At 38.4% G+C, this 27818-nt stretch overlaps 2 protein-coding genes across 8 annotated transcripts in view; one reads left to right on the top strand and one right to left on the bottom strand.

Annotated features, from left to right (window-relative positions):
• Window positions 1-1280, top strand: part of ELAC2 (elaC ribonuclease Z 2) — a 60565-nt gene extending 59285 nt beyond the window's left edge. For all 3 annotated transcript variants that reach the window (XM_043963296.1, XM_043963295.1, XM_043963297.1), the window contains one exon: window positions 270-1280. In XM_043963296.1, coding sequence (XP_043819231.1) covers window positions 270-506 — 237 coding nt within the window. In that variant the 3' untranslated portion in view covers window positions 507-1280. The remainder of the gene's footprint in view (window positions 1-269) is intronic.
• A 5210-nt stretch (window positions 1281-6490) lies between these two features.
• The window catches only part of ARHGAP44 (Rho GTPase activating protein 44), a 147435-nt gene continuing 126107 nt past the window's right edge, over window positions 6491-27818 (bottom strand). For 2 of the 5 annotated variants that reach the window (XM_044001813.1, XM_044001814.1), the window contains 3 exons: window positions 20662-20807; window positions 13774-14148; window positions 6492-7893 (listed from right to left, as the gene is read on the bottom strand). In XM_044001813.1, the coding sequence (XP_043857748.1) occupies window positions 7754-7893; window positions 13774-14148; window positions 20662-20807 (661 nt within the window). In that variant the 3' untranslated portion in view covers window positions 6492-7753. Of the gene's footprint in view, window positions 9474-11291; window positions 11345-13773; window positions 14149-20661; window positions 20808-27818 lie in introns of all 5 variants that reach the window. The other 3 variants (XM_044001815.1, XM_044001816.1, XM_044001817.1) reach the window with 3 other exon arrangements.

The raw sequence follows: 27818 nt of genomic DNA, 5'->3' as shown, positions 1-27818 counted from the left end.
TCTCATGGTCTAAAGGCAGAGGTAGTCAACAATTGTCTGTTTTTAATAGTACGTGGATGATGAGTATTATCTGTTACTAAATAATGAAAATAAGAAAGATTATATTCAGTTTAGCTTCTGCCTTTTCCTTATCCTTGAACTGGGAGTTGTGTTAGTAAGGGAAGAGCATGTGCCTTTATTACATGATTTTGTTGCTGATTGCTTGTAACCCATGCCTTTTGTTTTCTTCCTGCACTATATATAACCTTTCATTTCTCACTTCTCTCCAGGTCAGCTTTGGAGACTTTTCAATAGTTCCTAGGCTGATCTCTCCTCTCAAAGCCCTGTTTGCCAATGAACTTGAAGAGATGGTAGAGAGGAAAGAGAAACGGGAGTTGCGACAGATCAGAAAGGCCCCTGTTAGCGCAGATCACTGTGGGCGTGATGATGGACAAGGACCCAAGCAGACTCATAATGGAGAAGAGGAACCTCAAACCCCACCAGTCAAAAAGCTCAAAGTAAACTGAAGACATGGCCCTGGACAGAAGGAGAACGGGCATTCGTGCTTACTTTCCTTTCTTCATGGGAAGGTCATGAGTGCTGGTTGAGTGGAGTACTATCTTCTTTTGCACTCTAGAAAAAAAATTCCTATTACCTTTGCTAGAATAACTGGGAAGAGACAGATTTTGAAGTAGAATGTAATCTCTTGGAAAACGGACAGTGTGATTTTTGTCTTTGCATCCCAGTGTCACATAATGCCTTGCAAATACTTGTTATGTTATAAATATTTGTGGAATTGAATTTAAATTGCCAGAATTTTTTAAAGAAAAAAATGTTTTAAAAATTGTTTTGATAAAATCAGCACATGTCAGGACAGGTAATATGATAATACCACTCAGGTAGATTTCTTTATAATGTGAGGAAGGAGAAAGATAACATCATGAATATGAGTGTTGAAAAGGACTTTAGCAGCTTTCTAACAAATGTGACCTGTAATTCACCCTGTTTTACTGAGGAAAATACATTACCTCCTGAGGATTACATTTCCCTTTTGAATACCTCTAATTGTTAGGAACTTTTTCCTGACATCAAGCTTCTTTTTTGCTTCTTTGCAAATTTCTACCCATTACTGCTGGTTCTTCCCTCTGGGGCTAAGCACACACTGAAGACCTCCCACCAAGTTGTCTACTCCCTTATAATACCCTGAATCCAGTCATTCAGACAGTTGTGAATTATTACTATGTAAGCCAGATCCCCAAGAATGGTGTGAAATACTTTATTAAATTCTTTACCAAAACCTAGCTAAACTCTATATACTGTGTTTTCCTGTTTTAATTGTTTTATTTTTAAGTCAGGCTGGTTCTTTGTAATCACTACTTCCTTTTCTAGATGGACTTATAGGATTAAAGTCAGAAGAGACCCTTTGATCCAAACCCCCTTTTAGACCTCAAGAGAATAAGTGGCTTGCCCCAAATGACAACAGGGGCTGTGTTTCAGAGGTTGAGTTCGAGTCCTTAGACTCTGGAGCCAGTGCTCCTTCCTCTATAACATTTTGCTTCCTTGGTGTTCACCAGACCATCTCAGTAATGCTTAGTTTTAGAATTTGCCCAGGAGTTAAGCCTATGATTTTTTAGGTTTTGTTCAATTTTGTTGAGTTTAGCTTCCCTCATGAACCTCAGCTCATTATGAACTTTAGCCTTCCTAACACGATTCTTTCAGGACCGTGATATATAACATCTTCTATTTCCTGTCTTTGTTTAAATCTCTTAGACATATTTTATTACACTCTTAAGATGAGAAGCTCCCTGGGCTTTCACACTGGTCTCTTTAGACACCTTTTTCCCTAATAGACATTATTTCCCTTTGTGTCTTTAGAATTTCATCCTTTCAAGTTTCCTATCACCCCATGACTAATTTTAATCCATGGGATTCAATGCAATCTTCTGAAATCTAGCCCACTTGTCTTAACTGTGCTTTCCTCTGTTACAAATTGTGGAGGCAAAAAGGGGCCAATTTTCCCCTCTCACCCTGTTTCCCATTATTTTCATCCCAATATCCAGTTATAACCAATTAGATTCAATATGAAATTTCTCCTTATTGGTTCCTCCATCTTTTGAAGGAAGAAATTGTCCTTAACACATCTCAAGAACACCTTTTGGCAGAGTGAGTACTCCAGCAGTTGTCTGCATAATTGAATTGTCCTATATGAGTATATTTGGGCTTTGTAGCAGGCTTTTCATCTGTTTCCTGAAATTATCGATATCTTTTTGTTCAGGTGACTACTTTCTGTCTAAGTAATATGTCTTCCAATGGGAATGTGATCAACCAGATGGTGATTTGTCTATAACGTACCACACCTACCCTTTATCTATTCTCCTACAACACACACCTTCTTCTTATTCCCTTTCCTGCTGCTTTACAACCTCCTTGTTCTGCAAGCCCCTGCAGGCAATTATAATCTAATTGCTGCGTGGGCACCCATATCCGAAGCTTCATAGGTGTTACTGGGAAAATTCTCTTGCCTTCGAGAGTACCTTTTGACAGAGGCAGGCACCTGAGGAGTGAGCACTTTGTACTAGGGGTATGTGATCAGTGAGCCATCATATCCTTTTTGTTTTACTTTGGAAATATATTCCAATAGTACATGAATGTAACATAAATATACAAGGATTTGTGCTCAATTTTTTTTTTAACTGATAAAGAGTGCATGATCAAGTTTCTAGACTACTGGGGTATCTCTTCTCTGTCACCCATTTTTACCCAAATGTTTTCCTCCATGCTTACCATCTCTAGATTTTTAAAATTAGTGCCTAAACTTTGAGCATTAATGTATATAGGCTTTTAAAAATACATTTTTTATTTCATTAAATTTTATTTCATTTCCCAATTACATGTAAAAACTTTATATTCATTTTTTAAAATTTAAATTCCAAATTTTCTTCCACTCTTCCACCCCTTTGAGAAGGCAAACAATATAATATCAGTTATACACATGAAATCATGCAAAACACTTCCATATTAGCCATGTTGCAAAAGAAAACAAAAAACCTAATAAAAGTAAAGTTAAAAAGTATGCTTCAATCTGTCTCTTCATATAAATAGTCATGAGTCCTTTGGAATTATCTTGGATCATTGTGTTGATCAGAGTAGTCTTTCACAGTTGATTGATTATTACAGTTGCTCTTACTGTGTATGATGTTCTGGTTCTGTTCACTTTGCATCAGTTTATATGTCTTCCCAGGTTTTTCTGAAACCATTCTTCTCATCATTTCTTCTAGCACAGTAGTATTTGAAGATGGCTACCACGTTCTGAAGCCATTTTTCTCTAAGCTAAAAATCTCTTACATCTTGGTTGCCCTTAAAACTGTGGTTCCCAGAACTGAACATAGGACTTCAGATGAAGTCTGGTAAGGGTGAACTGTAAGAACAATTGAACTAAAACCTCTCTGGAAGCTATTCCCTCTTAATAAAGTTCAAGGTCACATTAGATTTTTTGGCTAAATCACACTTCTGACTCCTTGAGCTAGCAGTGTACTAAAACCCCCTAGGTCTTTTCTAGAACATTTGCTCTCCTCCATGCTTCTCCTGTATAAAGTTCATTTTTTGTAACCAAGTGCAAGACTTTAATTTATCCCTATTTAATTTTATCTTATTAGATTCAGCCTAATGCTCTACCCTATTTAAAATTTTACTTGGTTGGTGAGTTTCCTTTGATCCACATTGGTCTCTTAAGACAAATCCCATCTTCCTCTTTGAAATCGCTTCCCTTTGTGTCTTCAGAATATTAGTCTTGAGGATCTCCTGAACTATCTTCCCTTGTAGCATTTTTGTCCATGGAGTCCTTCTTGTCTTTCTTCTTTCCTCTTTGGAATCTGCTTTCCCAAAATCTAGGTGGCATGTCAGACTATAGCTTTTCTCTCCTCTATTCTAGACTCTATAATGAAGTAGTCCCTTCCCTTTAGGTTCCCATTGTTTCCACCAATCAGTGCCTTGTACTGAGAATGAGATCTAAAATAGAATTTTCCCTTTTCTTTGTTTTTTGTACCATGTCAAAATACAAAATTATCAGTAAGGCAAGTCAAGCAATTATAAATTGTTCTGCTTATGCTTAGAGAGTCTGATCATTGCAGGTCTCCATCCCTATTATATTATAATTCTATGCCAGATTTGTGATCTGTTTTCCAAACTCCATTCTCTCTGTCTGAATGGTCTACTCAGGTGACACAATTACTTAGGTTTGTCTTTTTTTATCCTTTGGTCCTCTGGTATAAGGCAGAATTCTGTAGGTTCTTTTGGCAGTTAGATGAATCCTATTACCCCCTCTCAATAATGTTTTTAAATGCATAAAATAACATGATTACAAAAGAAACCAATTATATTGAAATATAGTTATTGATTTTAAAGTTTATAAAATTTAGGTTAAAACCTCTGAAATAAAGTATATATAGGGGCAGTCATGAATTTCATCTCAGTAATCCCTATGAGGTCCATTTTGCATTATGACTTTCTGGTTCTTGTTTACAACCTGAACTTTAGAAATTTATGTATAGACATTTGGAACTACTAGTTTGACTTGGCTCCTTTCTCCAATTTTTTCCTCCAGAAGATAGAATTAGAATTCTCTCTGAACACTAAATTTTACTTTCGAAAACTTGACTAGAATCCATAAGGACAAACAGTTGTAGAGATAATATGTAATATGACTTCAACATGTGACTGGTCCAGGAATTGTACTATGGTACTTTGTGCTTATTCAGTTCTGTTTTTTTTTTTTTTCTTTTTCGGTAAGGCAATTGGGGTTAAGTGACTTGCTCAGGGTCACACAGCTAGTAAGTGTTAAGTGTCTGAGGCCGGATTTGAACTCCTGAGTCCAGGGCCGGTGCTTTATCTACTGCGCCACCTAGCTGCCCTTGTGCTTATTCAGTTCTGTCTTCTCATTCAGACTTGCCTACTAATGACCACTACTTCAATGAGAACATGCTGTACCTTAGAGTGGTTATTGGCTAGCTGAGTGCTATAAGAATGACACTGCATTCAGGGAAGCTACAGAGATTCAAGAATGTCCTGACTGCTTACAGAAGTCTACTTTAATCTACTGTTTTGGTTTGCATGGCATAGCAATTCTACCAAGATTTAAAGAGTTGGTGTGATGTTTATACACTGGTACGGGAGCCAGTTCTACTAGTGCTACACATCCCTTTTTGGTGTACAAGGAATGGGCACAAGACTCACTTGGTTAACTATTCTGGTACAGGCTTTCATCACCTCACACCTAAAAATAGCCTCCTAGTTGGTCTCCTTTGCTCAAGCCTCTCTCAACTCCTAATATTCTGATGTCAGGGTGATTTTCTTAAAGCACAGATGTGGCCATGTCAGCCCCTTCTCAGTAACCTTCCTCTTACTTTGAGGATCAATCTTAAAATGCTCTGTCATTTAAAGTCCTTCACATCCTGGCCCTTTCTTGCCTTTACAGTCTTCTTAGACTTGACACCCTTCCATGTACTCTATAATTGAACTACATGGGCCTTCTTGCTTGCTGTTCCTCATATTTAACATTCCATTTCCCAACTCTGTGCCACTTGCCAGTAAAAAGGTGTAGTCCCCCTCTTACCTACACCTACTGATTTCCATAGCTTCCTTCAAGACTGAGCTCAAATTCTACTTTCTGAGGAAGGTGCCCTCCCACCACTATTGCCTTCTCTTTGAGATTAACTTTCAACTATTCTGTTTGTTCTATGTACATAATTGTTTGGATATTGTCTCCTACAATGTGCACTCCTTGAAGGCAGTTGGGTTTTTGCCAGTCTTTTTGTCCCAGGTACTTAATACAGTACCTGAGAGTAAGCTTTTAATAAAAGACTACTGATGGCTAAATATCCCTTTGGTGGGACTGAATGACTGGAAGAAAACACACAGACAAGAAGATTCCCTAAAAGTTCTTCATTATGTGTAGGTGGCGAATTCTCTCCCCTTTTCCTCTGTGGTCATAACCCTTTTTACTCTCTTATGATAAAACAAAATGGATTTAATATTTGACCTTAAAAACTACGAGGTTGCCAATTAACCATTTCTTTTGGCGTTCAATCATGTAAGATAATTTTGCAAAGGGAATGTTTGTTATTTAGTTTGAAAATGCTATAGCAAAATAGCAAAATAAAAATAAAAATAGAAATATTTCTAGGAACTCATGGTTAAGAAAGAGGCCAGCAGAAGACTGGAGATTTCTCTCCATTTTAGAGTTTTCTGAAAATAGAGGACATAGTTGAAAGAATACCATCACCTGACATTTTAGGGTGCTTTTCCATTGACTGAGCTCATTTGATCCTTACAATAATTCTGTGAGATTGGCAGGGCAGGTAATTCTATCTTCTGTTTTTACAGTTGGGAAATCAGACCAGAAATTAAGGAAATTGTGCCCAAATCTCACAGCTAGGTAGTGCAATGCTGGGTCTAGAACCTACATCTAGTGATTCTTCTGAGGCACCAATTTAGGTCACCTGAATCTGAGACTTGTTCCTTGCATTTTTTTTTTCAAATACAATAAAATAGGCCATGTTTAGTGACAATAAATATTTTAATAACATTATTTTTGACAACTTATGCATGTATAAAGGTGATTTCCCCACCCCTTACTACATTTACAAACTGGATAATGAGCTATACTTGCCATTAAGTGTGCAATGCCTACAACATCTTTAATTTGCAAATCCTGCAAAGAATTATTTTACAGTGTGCTGGGAAAAATAACAAAGCATTTAAGTTTTCATTGTACATTTGTACATTAGTTTAGATGAAACATCTCAAATTAAACAAATATAGAGATTTCATATATACAAATATAACATTATAGTATGTATATATTTTTTTCCAAAGGATAAAACCTTAAACTTTGACTTTGCATGCATGACCTGAATTTAATTTTTCACTCCATTTATAACTTTAAGTCCAAATTTTTAATCCCTTCTGCCCTGCAATGATCTCTTGGGTCAATGTTCATATGCCCTTTTCCTCATGTCTCTTTCTCTGTCACTGATGTAATCTAATGATTGGAATGCTTAATGCCATTGAAGAAAATATGCAAATACATTTTGCAGTATTTGCCTATTCCATTTGGAACCAGTCCCACTTCCACACATTAGGACATGGAATTATTGCTATTCAATTGTAACTTTTGAATAAGGAGAGATCCAGTGGAGGTTGATGGATGTGAGCATACCTCGTGAACCAAATGCTTACAAGATCCTAGACTACTCAAGCTGGTGTAATCAAATGATTATGAGGTCATTAAAAGAAAACATCAACTTCAGACCTAACAGCTCTTTTCTATGGACATGAATTCTTTATCCTTGAGAAGAGTGGGGAAGTCAAATAACAGGATTTCATGGACTGAAATGGACTTGTGTTTGGATGGGGGAGAGTTTTCACAACTCCTTCTGTTTGGAAACATAAGGACTTGTCACACAAGGAGTATTTAGATGGAGAGAGGTCAGATGTTACTCCACACAGGGCTGAAGATAGAAATTCACTTAGGTAACAAGTCAAAAGGCAATGATTGGAGAAGGCTAAACTAACCACCTAAAACAAACAAAACCACTGTATCATCAACACTTGCCATAGATAGGAGATCAATGGTTTTCTTTAAAGTCCAACTTCATGTTGGCAGTGAAAGAAGAAAGTGCTGATGAAAAATGCTTAGTAAGAGCACTGGACATATCCTTGAAGTGTTTCTGGGGGTATGTGTATGTACAAGAGTGTCAGGTGAGGAGCTGCAGTGTCAAAGGGCAGTGCTTTCTGACTCTTCCTCTGAGTCTCTTTTCTCATTCCCTGATTGTCTTGTCATGTGCTCCAGGAGACCGGGGTGGAGTGAAGAACCAAGCTCTACGTGGATAGAAGGGATATCAAAGTGGACAAGATCTGGAAATGGGCAGAGAAAAATAATTGAAATAATGCCTCTTGCTAAAAAGATGGAAGTAGAGTCAGCATTAGGAAGCAGGGAGTTGTGGCTCATCCCATTACCATCATCACACTACAACCTCCCCTCCCTGCCCCACCCCCCCAACACACACACTCGTACACACTTTTTTTTTTAAGAGATGATGCATTTATGACAGCATACTATTTAATGCAAAGATGAGAGATGTTTGTGATTAGGCTCTTGTTCCTATTTTCCCTACTCATAATAAGGTTGTGGAGAGGCTAAGACATATAGATTCTACCCCCAAATTCCAGTTCACAGTAGTCACTTCATATTGCACTAAATTATGAAGTAACCCTATATTGGTAATTTTGTCCTATTTCAGTGTCATAGTGGAGAGAAAAAAACCCCAGTTAATTGCCTAGCCAATTCCCATGAAGAGCTTAAGAAGGTAAATTTGATGCTTCCCACCCCCTTTATAGAAGCAGCGCTTCGCTGGGCTCCTTACCCCAACAAGCCTAGAAATAGCTGGAGATAGATTAGATCTCTGTCACTTGAAGAAACAGTTGCACATGAGGTGCATTGACCAGAATTGGATCTCTAACTCTAATTCCAGTCACAATACACTGGCCCAAAACAGACACCTTGTCATAAAGAAGATCTGGCAACTATCCCCTGTTATGACAGATCTAAAATCCCCTTTGATTACCCTTAAGGTTACTTTAGTTCCCTTGCAAAGACCTTTTCCTCATGGGAGTCAGGGTGGGATGGAAAGGACTTTCTATGACTAGCAGGAAAAAAGTGCCCACCATAAGACCATTGTGTATGTGGAAATCCTAGAACATCTTTAACTTGTAAAATTACCCTTTGTTTGAGTTAACATAAAAATTATAACTGTAGTTTGATTTAATCCTGTTATCTACACTGCCTTAAATGGGTTCTCAAGGACTGCTAAGCTAGTGTTAAAGAAATGTGGAATCATTAAGGAGCTGCAGAGCTCCAAACACTGGATAGTGGAAACAGCAAAGTGCAGGTTTTTCAAATGGGATTATCTACCTGCCTCTACCTTCTGACTCCACCCTGCCTCAAAGAAAAAAATTAAAAGATCTGTGATGATGCAATGCAAGCAACCTGAGTCAGATTTTTTCTGGTGGAAATTTGAAAGTAACTCCTAGCATCCTCAGATAAGAAGCCTGAAAACTACAATCCTTTACCCCCAACCCCCAAAGTAAAAAGAACTTGCAAAATGTGTGCTTTCTCTTCCTTTGGGTTTGTTCTTATTTATGTCATGTCATTTGGCAAGATACAGCACAAGGCTGATTGAATATATAATATATATTTAATACACTTTTACATACCTACCACTGTTTGGTCATTATGTACCCAGAGCAACTTGAGGGGGAAGCAAAATAGATCTTCTGTAGCACTGCTCCCCACAAAACAAAGGAAAATGAAGTCGTTCAACCTTGTGAACCCCTTTCACTGACCTTTATGGAAAGGAGTTTATTTCTTGTTTCTTGGGCAGCTCCAGAAAACATTCTTATCAAGGCTTGGCTCTGATAGGCCAACCCCATTCTAGCTGTAAAGACACAATGACAGGCAGAGACCTTGGGGCTGAAGAGCTCAGCTATCAGCTGGTGAAGTGAGCAAGGTTGACAGGCCTGGTATTAGTCCTCCCTTCACCTATGTAGATGGGCCTGTTTTGGTCACTGCAGTGCTAAAAGGAGAAGGTATATGGACTCCCTCATCTCTTCTGCCTGACATTTAATGCTGAAAGATGGCTAGAGCAATTAGCAAGCAAAGGGAGCAGCCATTGCCCTTACATTATACCAAGCTGACACAATGGCCATTGCAAGTAACCAGACTTATTGCAATCCTTTCATTCAACTAACCTAATAGGAGACAGGAATGCCAGTTTTCTCTTGCTTTTTTCCCTGTGATCCTAAGAAAATCAAGTAGCCCTTGTGAATATTCTATTCTAATTCCTTTTTCCATCTACTAGTTCTCTGGAAACTTGCTTTTGCACAAAAGAAGGAATACACAAGTATTTCTATAAAGCATCATCATAATTTTCTATCATAATAACCAAAATGCTAAATTCACATGCCTGTGTTAGGTGGTGTCAGCCTAGGAATGGCTAGAGAGCCTGGCTTAAGAATATTTGAAAGTTATCTCAGTAAAGTTCTAAAAAATTCTTCCTGTCTCAAAACTTTTGTTCCAGTTTATTCTTCCAGGTTCTATGTAATCTTGTTTTCCTTAATATTATAATTCCTATGGAAATATTGATTGAAGACAAGTGGAAATTTATTTGAATGAAATACATCTTTAAACCTCTAGAGTATACAAACTGAATTAGAACAAAACTTCTGGTGGATTAAATGATTTATTCTGTACAGTTGAAACAATCTAACTGTATTACTCATCCAAAATGAGACATTGCAATTGGTTTTGAATGACTAAAAGATCTTCCCAAACTGGACAGATATGTAGAGATGAACTATATACATCCCAGTCTATATATGAGTTTTTGTTTTTTAAAAGTGCTCTTTGTGGAAAACTTTAAGAGAGGCAGCTTATTATAGTAGAAAGAGCACTTTACTGGGAGCTGTTCTATGCTTTTAAATACTCAATTTTACTACCATTTATGTGATATGGGAGCAATTTATTTTACCTTTCTGAGCTTCAGTTTCATTATCTGTAAAGCGAGTAGGCTAGAGTTGACTGTCTATAGTCCCTGTCATAAAAATCCTTTGATTTTGTTTTTGTAGGCTAGTTAAACCTCCTGAAAGGTCAGTGAAGCTACTAAGAACAGGGGCTACTATCCCTACTTTGCACAGATGAGAGAAGCTGAGATGAAAAAGGGTTAACAGGTGGTAATGTTGATTTCTAGGACAGCATTCATCCATTAGCCCTGGTAAAATATTAAGTCCCTTTCGATAATTTAGAAGTCTTGCATTTGACTTCTAGAGGTACTTTTTCTAAGAATACTTCCAGGAAACATTGAGATTACAGGCTAAAGTTTACCCTTTGGAATAGAAAGTCATGTGATCAATCAACCAACCTCTAATGAAATAACAACCTCTAATGAAATAAGGGGAAGGTGCTCATACAAGTATAGAAAAACAATCAATGAAGTGATTTAGGGGAGGAGGGAAGGGAAATTGTTTTTCCTTAATTGGAGCAGAAGAATAGAAAAAGGTCAGCAGTTCTAAGAAGCCGAATAAGCTTACTAATAAATTCATTGTTAGTGAGCTTGTGGAATCAGTAAGAGCCACACAGCCATGCAACTCAGGTTGAGCCACATGCAGAGGTGATGAGTTAGTGACAGCGGCTGTCAAATTGACCTGGGTTAGCCTTCAGAATTAGAAGGGAGATGGAGACTGGGATGCCAGCTTACCCTGAAAATCCCCCTCATACTTATCCACAATTGCGCCACTCATTGTCAAACAGCTGCAATGACACAATGATAGGATTTGGAGAAAGGAATAAAAACAAGTAAACAAGAACAGAACTGAGAAAATGCTGAAAATCACAGTAAGGTAGAATTTCAGTTCACACCAGTTAAGCAAACAAAACAATTACAGGTATTATACTACAGGCTACAGAAATTGTTTCAGGGACTTGTACAATTAGGACAAAACTCAACAGTATGGAAAGCAACAACAGTAATAACAACAAGAAACAATGTGTGTTTGTACATGTGTGTGTCTGTGTAGGGAAATACATATTTGTTCTCCCGCTCAGTGGTTCTCAAATTCTTCCATGGACTATTTGAAAACTAAAGAGCCACTGTCTTTTCAAATGCCTTCTGGTCCCCAGTCCTTTCACCAAAAAAAAAAAAATAATAATTCCAAGAAAAGATAGCTCACTCCATTTCTCACATCAAAGATATGTTTCTTCCTTTAAATATTTTCCCCCAACTTCTTTAAATCATTCCCAATAATTTTCACTACCCTTTTCTTCCTTTTTATACTTGAAAAGTGTAAAAGAGCAGAAAGATGTGACCCATTTTGGGGGAATACTTTCTATTCCATGTCAGACCTAGTATAAAACTGTCCTGGGATTTTTTGTGGTTACAGAGATCACTGGTCTGAGATATATCATTATTAAAAAATCAGTTTGGGGACATTGATGCTGAGTAACAAAGAATATGTTAATAGCAAGTATTCATCCATGAAGATGCCTTAGCTTGAAAGGCTAAGGTCTGTCTTTAGGGGAAAAGGCACTACCACTACAATAAACTCAGTCAATGAAGCAAACTATAGAGGAGGAAAATGGTGTTCAAATATGTTTTTCAAAGATTTTTCCTATAACTTAATAGCCATACATATATACAATTTCCCAAAGCTTGTTATAATCCATCATAGTGGATTATAATCTCACAGGCTTTTTGTGAGAATCAAATGAGATAATATTTGTAAAAAGTGTTTAGCACAGTTCCTGGCACATAGTAAGCATTATATAAGTGTGTTTATTCCCTTTCACCATTGTAGTGATTGCTGACTGACTGAAAAACATTCTTTTTTTTGTTTGTTTGTTTGGTTTTTTTAGTGAGGCAATTGGGGTTAAGTGACTTGCCCAGGGTCACACAGCTAGTAAGTGTTAAGTGTCTGAGGCTGGATTTGAACTCAGGTACTCCCAACTCCAAGGCCAGTGCTCTATCCACTGCGCCACCTAGCCGCCCCTGAAAAACATTCTTAATAATTCTATTAAAGCCATGGGATGGCTACTTTTGGGAAAACTATTTGTCCAAAGACAATGTTTAAAAATAAAGCTGCCCATTTATGAGATTATCTCAAAAGTCACATGAAAATGACTTAGTATCAAGATAAGGAGGTAGAAGACTAGGATTATTTTCTAAGAAGCCATCCTTTTCTGCTCCTGGGGTCAAACACCAAGCTATCTACTCTCTCAGTAGAGGTTTATTTTACTTATCCCAAAGCTTTTGACTTCCTAAACTATAGGAACTTTTCTACAAATTAATCAGTCATAACAGGTGTGTTTTAAATATATACTTGGGCTTGGTCAGTACCCTGAAGGAAAGTTTCAAAAGTTCTTTCTTTCTTCCCTATTCAACAAATCACACCTACTGAACATATCTGTGGATTGGACTTTCATACTTAAAAATAGAAAACTTAATTTATCTGGGAAAATAGCTCAGCTATTTTATTGTTAAAATAAAGACCTTCATTGATCAACCCAAAGATAAATTTTAGCTCATCATTTAGGATCTGTAATGCCATTGAGATTCTCAATTCGGGTAAAGGGGAATGATCTCTCTCTCTCTCTCTCTCTCTCTCTCTCTCTCTTTAACTTGAGCTCTTTTTTCCTGTTACTAGAAATAGGGAAGTTCAACAGGCTAATTATACTAACAGGAAGAAAATGTTTTTAGTTATTTACCTTCTCTTAATTTGAGACTTAGACAAGTTCTGTGACTTTATCCATTTCATATGAGAACAGAAATCTCTCAAATTCTTAAGCATAAAAGGTAGAGATGACTATTTTGATGCCTGTTGATTCATTAGTTAACCATGCTCCTGTCACTTTTCACATTTTCAAAGGCTCTTTTTCAAGGTTTATTTCTCTAGAGAAATTCAAAATGTATGGAACTCTAAGAGGCTCCTGGTGTCAATGTCAAAATGCTAAAAGTATAAAGAGAACCTGGGATCTTTGCAAACTGACTTAAATTCTAGCTGCTTTTCAATGGGCTTATCATTAGTAGTAAAAGGATGTTGTCTTAGAAATTACACGACACCAACACAACAATCTCAATGGTAAATAGAAATTGGTTAACCATCAGTAAAATCAAATAACCTCTCCATTGTTCATATTCTACTAAAGTTCATAGAAAACTTCTAGAGAGTCAGTGGCTTGGTTACCTGTAGACATGCTTTCCCCAGAGGACATGCCATCTATCACAAGGTGGTCCACAGACTGTGAACCAGAGCCAGAAGTGTTTACTGTAGGAGGCTGTGGAGGTGGCAGCGTGGGCCTCTGTCGGGGCTTAGGAGTGGGCCGAGATTTGGATAAAGTGCTTGTGATGACGGGAGTAGATAGGGAGAGCGTTGTAGCAGGGGGAAGCTGGCCTGAAACCAGTAAGTAACCTTGAGGGTAATTCAGTCCATAGGGAGAAGGGGTACTTGGTGGTGTAGGAGACAGGCTGACTGGGGATGGCTGGCCAGCAGACTGGTCAGTCATACCACCTAACTGACTGAAGGTGACCTTGGGTGGTATTGGTGCCAACTTCTTTGAAACTGAAAGAAAAAAAATTTAAAATACTATTAAATTAAGCTCACTTCATTTGGCTTCTAAATATACTTTCATACTCACCCTGGCCTTTTACTAAATCTGATAGGTACTGAAAACTGTAATGGCTTTATTCACCCATGTTATTCATGGATGTGTATTCATTCAACAGACATTTATTTAGAACTTATTACATGCAATATACATTGCTAGGGTAAATTAAATGGTAAAGGTCCAGACTTCAACAGAGTATACCAAACAGGTTAGTACTAGAAATTATCTCAGAATTTCCACCTTACCATTTTCCTACTGTTATGAGTTACTGCTGTGCCACTGCATGCAGACACTAGAAAAGTATAAACCTGGAGAAGTAACTAAAGAGGATTGTCCAAAATAAAGAACACTCATCTGAATATTTCAATAAGTGAATAATAACCCCATATTTTTCCTCCTGAAAGTGCAGACCTTAAGTATATTTATTCCTAGTAACAAATTTATATTTGGTACATCACACTTCTATCTTAATTTCAGCTTTTTTTGAGGGGAATGGGAATTATTGTTGAATCCTAGAGTAGGAGTAGAAGTCTGGGGACTATATGTATTAGCTTTGGGGAAGTGAAATCTGTTCTATTATGACACACCCTATTTGCTTACAGAACTCTATAGGGGGGGTACCTTCCTCACCCCATTGTTGAGCTCTGGGCCATGCTGTACTTGGTACTGTTGGTGATGAATGTATAAGGTATTGATCTAGGTACTTTAACACTAAACCCTCAGAAATGGTAGTTACAAGAAGAGGAGGAAATGTGTGTCACTGAATGTAGTGGTAAGGGATAAGTCGAGTGTCTAATCAAAGGCCTAGGTGAGAAGCTGACATTTACCCTTTTTTTTTTTTAATAAAGTTAGAATGTTTGAGTATATCATGAAGGGTGAGTCAACATAGTGCTTACATAATTAGCCAACTTGGTGAATTCAATCTAAAGGAAAAACAGACTGGTTGGTGGGTATCATGTTGATTGAGTCATTGAGTGAATGACCAAATTTTAAATATTTCATCTGGATGTTTGGGCGATAGTCTAGTATACTGAAAAGAAAGACCTTTATATTTAGAATCTGAAGACCTGAATTCAAATCTTCACTCTGTCTGTGTGCCCTGAGGCAAGCCTTTTCATTTCTTTGAACCTCAATTTCCTCATTTGTAAAATGAAGGGGTTGGAGTAGATGGCCCTCTTAATTCTAAATCTACAAAACTAACAGTCCTATTGAATATAAATATGCCAATTTCCCAGTGCTTTTCCCTCTTCTAAGTGATAAACTGGTATTGATATTTAGATGTGTGAAAAGGGAGACTATTTAGAACCAGATTAGACAATATTAAATCGCTCATAAAACTTAATCAAAAACAAATCAAAGTTCAATTTAAGATAATTAGAAACTTCTTAATTTAGAAGGAAGAATTCAAGATGGAGAACTTTGATTTCTAGCTGAGTCATTTAATTGATTCTAGGTAAATCATTTCACTTCCCTATTCCTGTTTCTTTTAGAAAAAGGGAAAAATGATATCATTTCCAAAATTTTCTCCTTATGTCTCTTTCCCCACTGGCTCTCCTCCCTATTTGGAAAACTTCTCCATCACTCTGGAGAGACCTGGAAAAGACCTAGAGATTTCTTAGTTACTTCTGGGTGTTGAAGAAGATAGCTCATGATGGAAGACCCAGGCAATTAAGCTCCTTTCCTCCTAGGCTTTTCCCATTTCTTTCATTGTCTTCTCCCCTCTCAAAACTACTCAAATCAAATTCTTCAGTCCTAGCTCTTTGACTTGTCTTTTTCGATAGGTGCCATATAGTGAAGATTATATGTTTTACTTATCTTGTTCTGCAACTGTAAATGGTTTAAATGGTTCACATCAGCATGCTCAGGTACTTGCAGGTCTCTAAACTCAGTGCTCTCTGGCAATCTCCTTCTCACCAATGACTGTTTCCCTAGAGAAACCTTTGCCCTTGGATGCTGTTGTACTGATTGGTCTTGGAGCACTAGCTCAGGAAATCTCCCCCAGCCACTGCTTTTCACTTCCTTTTCTCCAACTATCTCACACTTACCAACTGTTTTGCTACTGCAAAGATAGCCTTTTCTCCCTTTCTGCCCCTCTCCATATCCATGATCTCTGCTATTGTTCTTGGACAGAGCATGTCAGTCTATGGCCCTCTTGTGATACTCACCATCTCAACTTATCCTGAGCACTTAGCATTGTGTTTGACACTAGTAAGTAGTTAATAAATATGTTTTTCCCACTTTTTAATTTAATTTGCCTTAACTTCTTACTCTTTTAGTTTCTTTTTTTTTTTCAGGGCAATGAGGGCTAAGTGACTTGCCCAGGGTCACACAGCTAGTAAGTGTCAAGTGTCTGAGGCCGGATTTGAACTCAGGTCCTCCTGAATCCAGGGCTTGTGCTCTATCCACTGTGCCACCTAGCTGCCCCCTACTCTTTTAGTTTCTACCCCATTTTTTCCTCACAGTGGTCTTGAAAGAATATTGATAACAAATGGATTCTGACTTCATTGGAAAATGTTCTGCAATTAGTAAATAAAATTAGAGATAGAGGAAATAAATTATCATTAGAAAACTTCAAATCTGCCAAGATTAAGTGGGGATTGTAGGCCAATTGCTCCTAGAAGGAATATTGTCCCAGGTTACAAAATAACAAGGCTCCAAAGTCAGAAGGAACCTCAGTAGCTATTCAGCCCAACCTATAACTAAATACAAATCCCAAATACAACATACTTGAGAAGAGGTCATCTAGCCTTTGTTTAAAAACCAGCATTCTATTTTTTTAGTTAGCTCTAATTTTAAGACCATTTTCCTGATATCAAGCCTAACGTAGCCTCCTTGGGACTTCTAACTTTTACTTCAGCCTCAAGCTAAAGTCTAATCTCTTTCCTGATGTAACAATTTTTTAAGTCTTCAATGAGGTATCAGTATATGGGGAAAAAATCTACTCATTAATTTTTTTTTTCTGGGTCATTCCATCTGCCTGGAAGAAAAACTACATTTTAAATAATGAAAAAAATCTTGCTCATCCTGCTTTGTGGGCACACACTTCCAAATTAAGCCCATCACACCCAGGGATCACCAATGGGGAACTTAAAATATATATGTCCATAGGCTGGGCTAGCCCTTGGCTAGGAGGCAGGGTGAAGAGGGAACAGACATTTATATAGTGCAGGAACTGTGCTAAATGCTTAATAAATATTATCTCATTTGGTCCTCACAACAACCCTGAGAGGTAGATACTGTTATCATCCCCATTTTCAGTTGAGGAAACTGAAGCAGACAGTTTAAGTGATTTATCCAGGGTCACATAGCTATTAAGATCTGAGGCTGAATTTGAAGTCAGGTCTTCATGATTCCAGGACCAGGGCACTATTCATTGTTCCATCAGATGAGTATAGAAAATCATTTTAAATTACATAATTACATAAATATCTTTCCTAGGACAGATCATTTTAGAATCCAAGGAAAGTAAATAGAATTAATTTGGTCCTTAATAATGACTCTCATTTACTTTTATGCTAGGCAAGTTAGTGGAATATATTATAAAATATTTGTTCAATGAAATAAGTGATTAACATATCAGGAGAAAGGAAACAGTTTCTATACAAATATGATATTTGTCAAATCTGGCAAATCTAGAGTTCTTCAACGAGCTAAGTAAGAATATGAACAAGGAGCTGAAAATAGATCTAATTTATAAAGACTCTCTAAAAAGCATAGATAAGATTCCATACCAAAGGTTCAAAAAATTGAGTCACTGTAAAATTGAAAAATAGGCAAAATTCCATTAAAGGTAGGTGAGTGGCTGAGAGAAACAAAGGAATATAAATGACAGTTCCTCAGAGATTAGTGGTTGAAAAGTCATTTTGTAAAAGATGTTAACAAATCAATTAATGATTTACCATACATTTTAAATCACATACTATGTGCCAGGCATTGTACTAGATGCCAGGAATACAAATGCAAAAGTAAGGCTTATATTCTACTGGCAGGAGGTTGAGGGGTGGGGTGAAGGAGGGAGATTCAATAGGTTCGCAGATAAATAATTTATTTAAAAAATACAAAGTGAGGTGAGGGAATGCCTCTTGAAATGTGACACTTGAGCCAAGAAAAGCCCAGGGGTTCCAAGAGACCAAGAAGAGTGTAGAGAATATTCCAAGTCTGAGTGCACCTCATGCAAAGGAACAGAGTTGGGAAAGGAAACACTGTGTACTGGGAAGAGCAAATAGGACAGTTTAGCTGGAACATAGTTTTTAAAAGGGAATATATGTAGTGTAATAGTCCGGATAGGCTGGAGCCATATTGTGAAGGGCTTTAAAAATCAAAACAGAGGAATGCGTATTTTATCTTAGAGGCAACAGGGAATCACCAAAGCTTCTTGAGCAGGATAGTGACATAGTTGAATTGATACTTTAGGAATTTGAATTTGGCATCTTACTTAAGGCTAAATGGGAGTGGAAATTGGAGTAGGAATGCAGGAAGACCAATTATAAGGCCATTGTAATAGACCAATGTAATTCCCCATTTCTGGGATAATGAACCATGACACATGGAAGGTGAAGCATGGAAGATTATCCAGGGAAAGGAGAAGGAGGAAGACAGGTAGGAAAATTACCATGACAGACCAGTGTTACAAAAACGCAGAGAGGAGAAAGTCTCCAAAAGGCAGTGGTAATTAACAGTGTTAAATGCTGTAGAAATATAAAAAAAGAATGAGAATCGAGGGAACAGACTTTTAGATTTAGCACTAAAGAGATCATTGGTAACATTGGAGAGGCACTTTAACTCAAGTGGAGGGAATGGAAATCATATGACAAGATGTTGAGAAATGACTGAGAGGTGGGAAAGTGCTGAAAACATAGGCATCTTTGTCTATGACTTTGGCTGTGAAAGGGAGGGAAGTTATATAGGATGATGCTCACCTGTGAAGTGAAATGCCACGTGCATGATGATTATGCAAATGCACAAAAATACTACTTCGTGTGATGCACAAAGTAGTTATTTAGAGATTTCCTTGAAGATGGGCTGTACTGTTACAGCTACAATCCTACATTTGTATAAAACTATTTTGCACTCAAAGGCAAAGGAGACTGGGAAACCCAAAGAAAAGGTAAATTCACATGACAATGATAATGTAGAAACAGCTGAGTAAGAATGCAGTAGGAATCATAGAGTTTTTCAGCTCCAAAAGATAAACAGGAATATAATTAGGTTAATATAATTCAATTTCATTCTCTTATTAAGAGGATTCTGGATAGCATGGAATCAAACAATTTCAACAAATCCTTGTACCAAGGAGGCAATGAAACCTAAAATGAGTAAATGTATGCAAATAAAAGTATTATTTTCTTATTGAACAAACTTGCAATTTTATCAGTGTAGGGACTCCCAGAAATTATTTCTACTAATGCAGTGGCACATGCCTTAAAACTTACCATCTTGGAAAACTGGATGAGTCACTTAGAGATTAAGTGTTTTTCCTAAGGGTAACACAGCTAGTATGGGTCAGAGGTCAGATTTGAAACCAGGTAGTCTTCCTGACTCTGAGGTCAGTTCCCTTTGCTATATACAACACTGCCTCTCAATTTAATTAAATTTAATTAACTTAGGTTATAAACAGAGTTTGTTAACCCAAGAAGCACTATCCATTAAAAAAGTGACTAAATTACTGAATCATGGACTTAAAATAATGTATGAGCAATTTATCAAAGGTTAATGATAGAGTATAGTCTTAAACTTTGAAACTGACTTCAAGGACAGTAGTTATGTCCTTCCTATAGTATGTCTCTTGGTGCCACTGCCAAAGATGATAAACTGGTCTGGATGGGCTGGTTCATATGTGTCCCCAGTGGCACAGTCCCCTTAACACTCAAGTTTTGGTAGAAGTGCACAATGCCTTCTGCCTTGCTAGGTTCTACTAGCAGCACATAGAGAAAGAGGAGAACAAAGCTAAGGGAGAGAAGGTTCCTACATACTGCTAGATTTATCTACAGCATATTAGTGTTGGAAGTGGACTAGAAATTATTGATTCCAAGTCCTCATTTTAGAGGAAAAAACTGAGGCACCAAGTGAGGACACAATTCACTTATGGCTATACAGATACATCTGAATATAAATACAGGGCAAAGTGGTGAGATAATACATTTCTAATTCAAACTGTAGAATTGAACCCTAGATACTATCCTTTAAGCCCCACAGCTGTTGCCTTTGTGTACCTGGTTTAAAGGAAGTTTAAAACTAGTTGGAACTCAGACTTTCAGTGGGGTGAGGACAAGAACTGATGAGAGGGGGCAGCTAGATGGTGCAGTGGATAAAGCACCGGCCCTGGATTCAGGAGTACCTGAGTTCAAGTCTGGCCTCAGACACTTAACACTTACTAGCTGTGTGACCCTGGGCAAGTCACTTAACCCCAATTGCCTTACTAAAAAAAAAAAAAAAAGAACTGATGAGAAAGGAGACAAAAGTAATACCTTTCCGGAGTGTGTGAGGGCTCTGATCTGTGGGTGGTTGGCTGAGAGAAGTCATCGGCTGTGTACTCACACAGAGGACCCCATGACTGGAGCTTTGACTCTCCTTTTGCCCAGACCCTGGAGAAATCTCCTTGCTTTGTAAAGTGCTGAAACAAATACAAGGAATGACATATAAATTTATTAAAAATATCACCCTCACCTAATGAAAATACTAATCATTTTTCAAGGCACAAGTCAAATCTCATTTCTTAGGGGAAGTCCTTATTAGCTAATTCAGTCAATCATTAGATATCTCCCTTCTCTGAACTATGGTAGCACTTATTGTCTATACCAGAGTTTCTTAAACTTTTTCCATTTGTGACCTCTTTTAGCCCAAGAAATTTTTACACAGCCCTTGGTATATAGGTATATAAAATAGGTATATGTGACCTTTTACTGTTGCTAAAGGTTTCATGACCCCCACATTCAGTTATGTTACCCCATATGGGGTCAAGACCCACAGTTTAAGAAGCTAGGGTCTATACCACTCATGTGGCACTTTATAGTCTACCTTTTGAAGTCCATAACTCTCCCCAACTAGATTGTAAACTTGAAGGTAGGGCTTATGTCTTATTCATCTTTCTATCTTGTTCTGTTCCAAGTATAAGGCCTTGAAAACTGAAGATAATTGGCAAACATTTGATTATTCAATGGACATTCTTAGTAAGTCTAAAATGGAATAACAGTTTTTTCTCCATTCCTTAGCTGATTAACAATGTACTATATCTGTGGTTGAACAGGAGCTTCCTCTAATATTTTCAAGTCTCATGAGGAAAAATGTCAGGTACCATTTATTTTAATAAAAGTGTTTTGGGGCAGTATCCATGGAAGAAAGTTTTCTCTTTTAAGAGACAGAAGTACATAAAAGCAGAGTCTATTTAGGGTTTCTTGAACCCTGTTCTATCCTCTTGAACTCAGCCTTCCAATCCCTGGTGTTGAAGCATTTAAAAATATTTTCAGCTAGGTAAATGAAATTTCAAAATAAATCCCTCAACATCTTTTAAAAGCCCTACTCCTACCCTCCAATCCTCAAGTTAAGACAATTCCCACCCCAGCAGCTGGTCCTGAAAGACCTTTGATGTCTGGCAATGTAATAGTGGGTCACTGATCTACTGATTCTTACGACCTTACTTACTTAGAACATTTGTAAGTAATAGTGAATATTGGACCTTCTCTCAAACCTCAGAACCACAGCCTACTAAATGAAATACTGATATCTCACTCATGTAAATAAGCTTCTTGGGGTCACTTAGTCCCAAAAGGAGATTCAATCACTACCTTACTCTTTCTTCTCAGAAGCATTGTATACTAAAGGACATTCAGATTTATTATACAACCTACTTTGGGGTAGTATAGTAAACCTATGTAAATCTTCCACAATGGCTACTTCTCTCCTATCCTGGGGATAGATCTGGCTTTGTAATTTATCTCAAAAATTTATCAAACAGCTATGGACTTTAATTGGCTAGTAATTATTCCTATGGGAGACTGAAGTGGATTGTAAACAAAGTCAGCACAACAACCAATAGTAACATTCAAATGATCTTTTCATTGGAAGAACAAGGCAGGGACAGACATATCTAAGGCAAATAAAAATTTATCATATTACTCCTGGGTTGGCTATTTTTAACAACCTAGCGGAGCTGAAATACTGGAGTAGAAGGCAAAAGAGGTAATTTTCGTTTTTCCTCAAAGAAGGGGCAGATCCAGTTTTTTCCTTTACCTATTTGAGAAGATGAGTATTGATTCACTCTGATTCATCCTTTGCCTTTTCAGTTGGGTAAAGGGAAATTGTGGCTTCTTGCTTTCTTAGTTAGGTAAGACATCTTGTGACCCCACATCCCAAACTGCAATAATCACCCTCCCACTCATTTGATTCAATGTCAGAAAAGACTGCTGGGGGGGGGGCGGGGTGAGAGATAGTAAGGAGTCAAGAAATGGGTTGCAAGCTTAGGAAACTGAGATGATGGTAGTGCCCTTGACCAAGTAATAAGATAGTTTGGAAGGGGGAAGGTGGAAAGGTAATCAGTTTTGTTTTGGATATGTTGAGTTTAAGAAGTCTATAGCATAACTAATTCTAGATTCAAATAGGCAGTTGAAGATGCAAGATTGAAGGTCAGAAGAAAGATTAGGGCTGCATAAGTAGATCCAAGAATCACCAGTATAGAGATGATAATTGAATACACAGAAGCTGATGAGACTTCCCAGTAAAGTAGCATAGAGGAAGAAGAGTCTTGTGGGACACAAATGATTAGCAGGAATGGCCTGGATGAAGATCCAGCAAAGGAGATTGAGAAGTCAGACAGGTAAGAGGAGGAGAACTAGGAGAGAAAAAACCTAGAGAGGAGAGTATTGAGAAGAGTGGGATCAGCAGTATCAAAGACTTCATAGAAGTCATAAAGGATGAGGATAGAAAAAAAGGCCTTTGTATTTGGTGATTAAGATCATTAGTAACTTCCAAAACAGTTTCAAAGAACTCATGATAGAAAATGTTCTCAACATCCAGAAAAAAGAAATGTGAATTATGAATGCAGATTGAACCATACTGTTTCTACTTTTGGATTGTTTTTTTCCCCTTCTTTTTATTTATTTATTTATTTATTTATCTATCTATCTATCTATCCATTTATTTATTTATTTATTTGTTTGTTTGTTTGTTTGTTTGTTTGTTTTTGTGAGGCAATTGGGGTTAAGTGACTTGCCCAGGGTTGCACAGCTAGTAAGTATTAAGTGTCTGAGGTCAGATTTGAACTCAGGTACTCCTGAATCCAGGGCCGGTGCTTTATCTACTGCCACCTAGCTGCCCCATTTCCCTTCTTTTTTGAAGTTTTTCCCTTGTGCTCTGACTCTTCTTTCACAAGATGACTAACGTAAAAATGTGTTTAATATGATTGTACATATACAACCTATATCAGACTGCTTTCCATCTTGGTGAGGAGGGAGAGAAGGGAGAGTGGCAGAAAACAATTTGGAACTAAAAACCTTGTGAAAACAAATGTTGAAAACTGTCATGGGCCCAGAGCACCCCAGAAGTTCTCTGGGGGTACATTAAAGAACCTTCTCCTTGAGAAACTAATCCAAAGGACAGACACATCTAAAGAGATAAGTGGAACTGGATCCTCCTGGACCCCCACCCTTCATTCTAGTCTCCCTCACCCCTGGGGAGATAAGATTAGGTGTGGCTGCTGCCTTTGTGGCCTGAGGAGCAGAGAGATGGCTTGAGATCTGCAGCCACCCCTCAATCAACTCCTTCAGCCACCACCAGTGCGGGAGGGTCCTCTCTCACTAAGGGAACTTTTCAGTCAGATGATCACCCTCATCAATCCTCTATAAAAATATCTGCCTGTCTCCTGCTCGAGGAGATTGGTATCTCAGAGCCACGCTCTATGCCATGCCTTTCTCCCCATGAGAAGTCCAAGGATTTCTCTCTTGGTTTCCCTTCCCTTCCCCAGCCCCTAAATAAACTACTATCTTATTCTAATTGCTTTTGTGTACAAGCGGGTGTAATTCTTTAAAAAGGAATTCCTAAGGACCCCAAACCCCTACCCCTTATCCCAAACCCCCTACCTTATTTTCCCCATGTCAAAACTATCCTTATATGTAACTGGAAAATAATAAAATACTTAAAAAAAGATCATTGTAACTTTGGAGAGAGCAGTTTTGGTTGAATGATGAGGTTGGAAGATTGAAGTTTGAATCTATTGATTGTAGATAGCTAAGAATAGAGAGTGAGGAGAGGAGGTATAGGTGACTATTGTATATGGCCTTAAGTTTAGCCACAAAATGCAGGAGGGATATTTATCAATAGTTAGTGGGGATGGATGGATCAAGTGACATTGCTTTTTAATTATGGGAGTGACATGGCCCTGTTTGTAGGCAATAGAGAAGTAGCCAGTGCTCTGGAAGAGATTGAAGGTAACAGAGAATAGAGATAACAGAGAGATCCATTTTCTGAAAGAACCTGGATGGAATGGGATCATTTGGCATGCAGAAGGGATTGGCTTTGGCAAGTAGAAATGCCCCTTCATCATGTTAGACAGGGATGAAGGAGAAGAAAGTGGTAGAAGGTATCTGGATAATGTCAGATAAGGAGGAGGGGAGAAGGAGCTCCTCGTGAATGGGTTCATTTTTTCCCCCCAGCAAAATAGGTGAGAGGGTAGAGGGAGGAGGAGTCATGAGAGGTTTGAGAAAGGAAGAAAAGATTTCAGAGAGTTTCTGTAGCAAGTGGGATAGTGAACTAATTATGGAGGTATAAAAAGATTTCTCAGTAGCAAAGAGGTCACAGTTGAGATTATGTAATATGAATATATTTGTTATAGACCTAGTCAGGAAGTGCAAGATTTTCTCTTTACTCAGCAGAAAGTATGTAGGATTGAAGGCAATAGATGGTGGGAGTGACCTTAAAGTTGAGGCTTAGCAGAGCACAATTAGTGATATGGTAAAGGGACCAGGGACTAAAGAAGAGAGTGTAGAGTTGAACTGGTTTATTAAGAGGTTAAGATGGAGCCAAGATGGTGGAATAGAGAGACACTCAGCTGAGTTCTCCCAAATTTCTTTCCAAACAACTCTAATGACTTGAATCAAATTCCAGATTGGCAGAACAAAGAAAAAAAAAGGCAAGGTGAAACAATTTTCCAGCTTAAGACAATTTAGGAAGTTGTCAGGAAAGTCTGACTCATTTGTGTAGTGGTAGTCCCCAGAAGCAATAGCTTTGGGAGCTCTCAGGCCAGGGACAGTCAGGGGTTGAACAACTGGTCAAAAGGAGATTTCAGGGGACCCTTTTCTGGCCTGTTCCAGTTGGGCAACACAGCTCCTTCCTTTCATTTTCCCTTTTTCCCTTTTTCCCTTTTTCCCTTCCCTTCCCTTCCCTTCCCTTCCCTTCCCTTCCCTTCCCTTCCCTTCCCTTCCCTTCCCTTCCCTTCCCTTCCCTTCCCTTCCCTTCCCTTCCCTTCCCTTCCCTTCCCTTCCCTTCCCTCCCCTCCCCTCCCCTCCCCTCCCCTCCTCTTCTTTCCTCTCCTCTCCCCTCCTCTCCTCTCCTCTCCCCTCCTCTCCTCTCCTCTCCTCTCCTCTCCTCTCCTCTCCTCTCCTCTCCTCTCCTCTCCTCTCCTCTCCTCTCCTCTCCTCTCCTCTCCTCTCCTCTCCTCTCCTCTCCTCTCCTCTCCTCTCCTCTCCTCTCCTCTCCTCTCCTCTCCTCTCCTCTCCTCTCCTCTTCTCTCCTCTCCTTTCCTCTCTCTCCTTTCCTCTCTCTCCTCTCCTCTCTCTCCTCTCCTCTTCTCTCTTCTCCCTTTTTTCTCCCTTCCTTTTCCCTTCCCCCTTCTCTCCCTCTTTCCACACAGGGAATCATACCCTCACCTATGGGCGCTCTGCCCAAAGCAATGCAAGTTTGTTTGCAGAAACCTCACAAGATTTTTTGAGGGGTTACCTGCAATATGTATTCTAAGGACCACTCCTTAAACTCTCTGGCTACTCTTCACAAAGAAGAGGGTCACAAAATAGGAGTGTGCTGAGCACCAGTGCTCTATGCTTGTTGTAACTAACTTCCCCTCTCCCCCTTCTCTTCTCTTCCCCTTACCAAAACCCAAGTAACAGCTTCTTACTTTTTCCTTCAGTTTATAGCCCTCTTCATGATTTACCCTCTAAGGTAGTTTATGAAATTGTTTTAGAGATATACATTTCCCATAGGGATTATTTTGTTGTATCTTAAAAATGTTGCTATGTTGGTGTGATAAAATAATGGATTTGGCAGACACCCAGGGGTCCCACCTGATTGATTTAGTATTGTTTGAGAAACCGACTAAGTACCTACTTGGGCTGATTAGATATAGGCCACACCTGGCCTGCCCTGAGTGACGTATACTGCTGACATAACTCTCAGCCATGCAGCTTGAAGGACCTCCCTTTTGGGGGAGGGAGAGAAAAGGTAGAAAAGAGAACGATGAGGCTGGGAGCTCTTTTTTCTGTTGGTGAGCTTCTGAGAGGGGATTGGAGAGGGGCTGCACAGCTGACTCCCATAGAAACTATGAATCCCAGGTGGTGAGTTAATAGAAACAAAGCTAGCTCTTCAAATGAGCTGAGTTGGAAGCAAGTTTGAGGATTGAGTCAGTCTTTGTTAGAGCAAGGGAGATTCTTTACTTTTTCTCTTCCCCTATTCCCTTGTCCCTGGCTTTATTAACTTCACTTTTGTTATATATTTTATTCCTATTAATAAAACCTGATTTGTTTGTGGAAAAGAGGCTGTTAATCTCCTTTCTTATTAGCCTGGGAGAAATAGATAAAAAAGGCAGTTTGGAAGGGAGGAAACTTTGGACCTAGAGGTCCCTCATTATTTTCTGAACCCCAATATTACGGTGAGCCACCCAATTAACTTTCCCCATATTAAATTTGGCCCCTATAGTTTTGGCGAGCCAGCCAGGAGTTAACAAACTTGGTGGATTTCTTTAACTCACCCCACCAACCCCTTATTTGGCCACGAGCCAACTGATCTGGTAGATCTCTATGGTGTCTCATTGTTTTCATTATCTTTAGTGAAATCATTATGGTTTGTTCTTTGACTTCTTCAGACTCCCATTTAGTTGCCAATAAATTAATTATATTTTTTCCAGAAGTCTTTTAATTTTATAATTTTTACTGCATTGTGGTCAGTAAAAGGTGTGTTTAATAATTTTGCTTTCATATATTTGTAAAGTTATACCTAATCTATGGTCCATTTTTGTAAAGGTGCTACACTAGTCTTCTTTTTTCCCAAATGTTTGGCTTTGGATTTTAACAGTTCTCAGAGTGAAAGACCTTCAGTGATGAGTCGGAATACATGTCACCAGAAGAGCTCAATTGCGCTCCACATGTGGTCCATGGTATGGCCTCCCCAGAACCCATCTGCATGCATGCACCATGGCATATATTCCAATTCAACCCCCTGCTACACTTATCTAGGTCCTCAGATATGAGGTGATTTGTCCCTGGGACTGTACTTGAAACCCTTCTAGCATGGCAAAACCTCCAAGAACACATAATCCTCTAACATAGTCTTGTAGAACTCAGTCATTCTGAGCACCAGGATGAGGCAACTGATTAGGACCTTGTAGAATTCCTTTAATGTATTCTAGAATTTTGTTAGGAAT

Source organism: Dromiciops gliroides, chromosome 4 (assembly GCF_019393635.1).
Source record: "Dromiciops gliroides isolate mDroGli1 chromosome 4, mDroGli1.pri, whole genome shotgun sequence".
Classification (NCBI taxonomy): Eukaryota; Metazoa; Chordata; class Mammalia; order Microbiotheria; family Microbiotheriidae; genus Dromiciops; species Dromiciops gliroides.
The sequence above is the reverse complement of the archived record's forward strand: the minus strand, read 5'-3'. Positions and strand labels throughout refer to the sequence as shown.